Genomic DNA, 5,666 nt, shown 5'->3' with positions numbered 1-5,666 from the left:
ATATATATATATATACTACACACATGCTGTTGGCGATTTCTTTTCCTTCTTTAGGTTTTTCCCTTTCTCTTTTCTGACAAAGAGCTATGCACGAAACATCAAACTCTCTCTTTTTTCCAAGTGTCAAGCTAATACATTGCTTGTGCACATGCTCTTGTCTGTTAATTTTATTATTCATTCATTTGAATTGACTATATATGTGCGTGTGTGTATGTGCATGTGTATGTGTGTGTGTGCATGTGTGTGTGTGTATATATATATATATATATATATATATATATAGTGAAGGCCCGTGGCATTATGACTAGAGTTTTGCACTCATGATCACAGGATCATGGCTTCAATATTCAGAGCAGTAGTGTGTTGTTGTCTTTAAACAAAATACTTTATTTCACATTGCTCCAGTCCACTCAGCTGTAAAATGGGTAACCCCATGATGAACTAGTGTCCTGTTCGGAGTGAAAGTTGGCCTGCCTTCCTAGTAGGGTGGCAGTGTTCGAAAGCTACTACAACACATTGTGACCAGCGATGTAAGAAGATATCTGACTGTCTGATCAATACAATGGTACACATACATGTATATGTGTTATTTCTTTACTACCCACAAGGGGCTACACACAGAGGGGACAAACAAAGACAGACAAACGGATTAAGTCAATTATTTCGACCCCGGTGCGTGACTGGTACTTATTTAATCGACCCTGAAAGGATGAAAGGCAAAGTCGACCTCGGCAGAATTTGAACTCAGAACATAGCGGCAGACAAAATACTGCTAAGCATTTCGCCCGGCGTGCTAACGTTTCTGCCAGCTCACCGCCTTTGTATATGTGTGTGTATATATATATATAAAGCATTGAGTGTCATTTTGCTTAATGTTACTTTTATTCGGGTTAACCCATTACCCCCCCATAATTCTATTAACTGGAATTTTTTTAATGAAACTTTGATTTCTAGCATAAAACAGCCTTAGAAACACGCTGGAATGATCAAAATAACATTTCAAAATAACATTTTAAATAGAAATAAGCGAGATATTGGGTGAAAAATTATCAAACCTCATTTGATTATCAGAGAAATATACCTAGTAGATATAGCAAAAAGGTTAGATATGTGTAAATATTGACAGATAATTACGAAATTTGTAGTTTTTAAATGATCTCATATGAGATCACTGGTAGGTAATGGGTTAAATACATGTTCTCTCAAGAAACCCATTTCTGTTGAACAAGATGGAATTTACACAATAATTTGTCACATGCCAAACTTTAGAAGGCACTCCTTATTTTTATTGTTTCACTTAGAGATGGAATTTATAGAACATATTTGCACATATTTACTGTTTGCTCATTGTCTAAATGTCCGTTATATTAGGTCATTACTTAAACATTGATATTATTTAAATGTGCCAATTAAATGTACTATGTCAAACTGTAATCAAGATATAGAAGCTGTTGGGTCTAAAATAATTCTTGTTCACATGTAAGTTTTTATGTAGCCATCAATATGTAATGATTTTATAAATATTATTTTAACAATGTAATAATGATATATATATATATATATATATATAGTGACTGTTTTTTTTTAATTACTAAGAAAGGTAAATGATAGATATTAAAAGAATGTTTGTTTTCATTTTGTAGATGCCAGTTCATTAATTCCCAGCCCAGCAAATATTTCCAACCTGGCTGACTTGACATCAGCTTTGCAGTCTATGGATTTAAGTCACAACAACAGCACCAACAATGCCCTCACTATGGCCAGCAACCATCACAACAGTTCTTCAACCAATGCCAATACCACCATGGTGCCTATAGTACGTTTCCACAAGAATGTCGACTTCACTCCTGTTTTCTTTCATGATATATGTGGTCATAATGTGTGTCTGGACTCAGAGAAGACAGTCGCTGTACGTCTCCCAGAGGAGTATTGCAATGGATACGTCTTCACTTCAAGACCTATTAGCAATGAAATAATCGTCATACAGATTCTTGGAATTGACCGATATTATGAAGGAGGTCTTGCATTCGGCTTTACTACATGTGACCCTGCCAACTTAAGCCACGAGGAATTTCCAGATGATGCCGACCAGTTTCTTGACCGACGTGAATATTGGGTGGTGAACAAAGATGTCTGTCGTGTTTCAGATATTGGCGATGAACTCAGTTTCTATCTCACAACAGAAGGTCAGTACTTGGTTAATGTCTCTCTCTTTACTTAAAACTATCTTTCCCACACATATTTTACTAATGCCATAAATTTTTTTGTTTTAGCAAATATGGTTGAGAGCTTATTGATGTTTTTGATATTCTGTTTCTTATAATCCTGTTCATTCAGCTTAAGACCAGTCCAGAAACAAGTGGAAGGAGGTTCAGTTAGCATGGGTCTACAGTTATCAGGAAGCTTCCATCTGTTCATATATATTCTTTTATTCTTTTACCTATTTCAGTCATTTGAATGTGGCCATGCTGAAGCACCACCTTTAATTGAACAAATTGACCCCAGGACTTATTCTTTGTAAGCCTAGTACTTATTCTATCAGTCTCTTTTGCCAAACAGCTAAGTTACAGGAACGTAAACACACGAACATCAGTTGTCAAGTGATAGTGAGGGAACAAAACACACACACACACACACATATATATATATTTACATACAACGGGCTTCTTTTAGTTTCCATCTACCAAATCCACTCCCAAGGCTTTGGGCGGCCCGAGGCTATAGTAGAAGACACTTGCTCAAGGTGCCACGCAGTGGGACTGAACCCAGAATCATGTGGTTGGTAAGCAAACTTCTCACCACACAGCCACTCCTTCACTTGTGTATAGATATATATATATATATATATATATATATATATACACACACATACACACACACAATTTTTCCTTATATATTGGAAGAAAAAAGCAAAATATGTTGTATAGAAATTTGTTATTCTAAATTCAATTTATTTTTCAATTGGGATACAATTGATTCTTTAATTGGGAAATCAATTCTGAATTCATAATACAAAATAGTAATAATAATAATAATAAGCGAAAATACATTTGCCACTTTTAAGAAAGGAGATAAGTTCTTCCACATATGTTGAAGGAAATTACATAAGAGCTTCTGGGTAAACAACATTCTTTGTTTTCTGGTTTGGAGCATAGACAAATAAGTCTTGCAAACTACCTACCCTGGAGCAACCAACATAAAGCTGACCATGAGAAAAGGAAGCCAGTAGATTTCAAAGACTGACCTTGAGCTTTGTTAATAGACATTGCAAAGCAAAGTCGCACAGGGAATTGTGTTCCTTTGAACTCAAATGGCATGTCTGTTGGTTTGATTGGAATTCTTAGAATGAAAGCCGCTTCCCCAGAAGCACATCCACTGATGATAGTAGCTTCTGTCACATTAGGTGGTAATGTCTTCACAAACAACCTTGTCCCGTTGCATTCTAAATTAGAAGGATCTAAATTTCTTAGAAGCATTACTGGGACTCCTACCTTCAGAAAAAGTTTATGTGGAGGAATTCCAGGTGGCTCAAAAGTATTAAGGAACTCTTTTGGGTAATGGACAGCTTGATTTTCATCAAGGACTGAATCAACTGATTTGTACTTCCTAATGACTGTTGGAATCTTATTCATTAATTCATGGTTAATTCTTGCTACTGTTTCATTTTTTGGAGCAAGAATTGCCTTTTCACACAACCATTTATGTGAATTATAATTATTACTTAAGTCTGGCAATACCCTGTTCTTCAATTCAGCTGGGGAATTCACCATGATAGCAAACTGATATCACCATTCCCATCAAATGGTACTTTCCCATTTCCTAATTGGAGGAGCCAGGTTGAAAACTGTTTTGCAAATTGGTCCCCATGTAATACAGTTCACACATTAGTATTGAAGAAGAATTTCAGTATTTTATTCTATAGGTGCGAAAACTTAATGCATGCATTTATTTCATCAGATCTGGTTCATCTCGGAATGACTGGTAATGTCTGTCTGAAGTCTCCTGATAAAACTAATGTAACTCCTCCCATAAATTTATTGTTGCCTCTGATGTCCTGTAAGGTCTTACCAAGAGCTTCCATTGCACCTCTATGTGACATGCTGCATTCATCCCAAATGATAAGGTAGTATTGACACAACCCTTCTGGTGAACCTGAACCCTTGCTTATGTTACAAATTGGACTGTCATTTGTGACCAGGTTTAGTCATAAGTTCAAAGCAGAATGAGCTGTTCATCCTCCTTGGAGAATGGTGACAGCAAAACCAGACAGTGGTACAACAACTGCAATTCTTCATTGTTACCTTACCTTGGAGAGAAACAATTAAAAAAATGTTTTACTTGTGCCACCAGGGTGTAAGCGCCCTGAGAGAAAAGTTGGATATAAGAAGCATCAGATGTGGTGTGCAAGAGAGACGACTGCACTGGTATGGTGATGTGATGCATATGGAAGAGGACAGCTGTGTGAAGAAGTGTCACACCCTGACAGTGGAGGGAACCTGTGGAAGAGGTAGACCCAGGAAGACATGGGATGAGGCGGTGAAGCACAACCTTTGAACATTAGGCCTCACAGAGGCAATGACAAGCGACCAAGACCTTTGGAGACATGCTGTGCTTAAGAAGACGGGGAAAACCAAGTGAGATCATAGCCATGGTCGATGCCAGTGTAGCATAACTGGTCCTTTTAAAAGTGCCTTCAGTTGTCAGGTAATATTCTGTGCTTATGAAGACCTATTGAACCGAGTGAAATCATAATCGTGGCCGATGTCAGTGCCACCTGACTGGCACCCATGCCGGTGGCACGTAAAAAGCACCCACTACACTCTCAGAGTGATTGGTGTTAGGAAGGGCATCCAGCTGTAGAAATCTTCCCAAACCAGATTGGAGCCTGGTGCAGCAGATGTTAAACAACAATGATGATGATGTTGTATGTATATATATGTATGAATATGTATATATATATATATATATATATATATATATATATATATATATATATATATATATATATATATATATGTAAATATATAAAAACAAAAAGATAAAGAGAGCAAAGGTAAGGTTGGAAAAGTATTTTATGGATAGAGTCTTACAGCTGTTTCTGGGAAGATCCAGTACTTCCCTTCATCGGAGACAGAAAAAATAAAGTAATCTATTATTATATCCATAGGCGGATATTTACCACTGGAATGAAACTACACTTCAAGTACTGTTCTCTCTTTTTTCAGCACATCACACTCTTTACCACTTCATACTAAAAATATCCGCCTATGGATATAATAATAGATTACTTTATTTTTTCTGTCTCCGATGAAGGGAAGTACTGGATCTTCCCAGAAACAGCTGTAAGACTCTATCCATAAAATACTTTTCCAACCTTACCTTTGCTCTCTTTATCTTTTTGCTTTTATATATTTGCATATACACACGCTAATACACGACTTATAATACCCAATCCTGTTCATACAACGACTGGGGCAAACTAGTTGGTATACAGCACTTACTCGGTATTACTTGTATCCTCTTGGGTTCAGTTAAATCCAATACCCTCCTCAACCTTATATATATATATATATATATGTGCGCGTGTGTGTGTGTGTGTGTATATATGTATGAATGTGTGTGTGTATGTATATATATATATACATATATGTGTGTGTGTGTGTGTG

The 5,666-nt window shown here is 36.6% G+C and overlaps 1 protein-coding gene across 6 annotated transcripts in view; it reads left to right on the top strand.

Moving 5' to 3' along the window:
* Nucleotides 1–5,666, top strand: part of LOC106868156 (protein neuralized) — a 518,993-nt gene that overhangs the window by 441,780 nt on the left and 71,547 nt on the right. For all 6 annotated transcript variants that reach the window (XM_052972719.1, XM_052972720.1, XM_052972722.1 and 3 more), the window contains one exon: nucleotides 1,644–2,186. In XM_052972719.1, the coding sequence (XP_052828679.1) occupies nucleotides 1,644–2,186 (543 nt within the window). The remainder of the gene's footprint in view (nucleotides 1–1,643; nucleotides 2,187–5,666) is intronic.

This window comes from Octopus bimaculoides, chromosome 14 (genome assembly GCF_001194135.2).
Source record: "Octopus bimaculoides isolate UCB-OBI-ISO-001 chromosome 14, ASM119413v2, whole genome shotgun sequence".
In the NCBI taxonomy this organism is placed as follows: domain Eukaryota; kingdom Metazoa; phylum Mollusca; class Cephalopoda; order Octopoda; family Octopodidae; genus Octopus; species Octopus bimaculoides.
The sequence above is the reverse complement of the archived record's forward strand: the minus strand, read 5'-3'. Positions and strand labels throughout refer to the sequence as shown.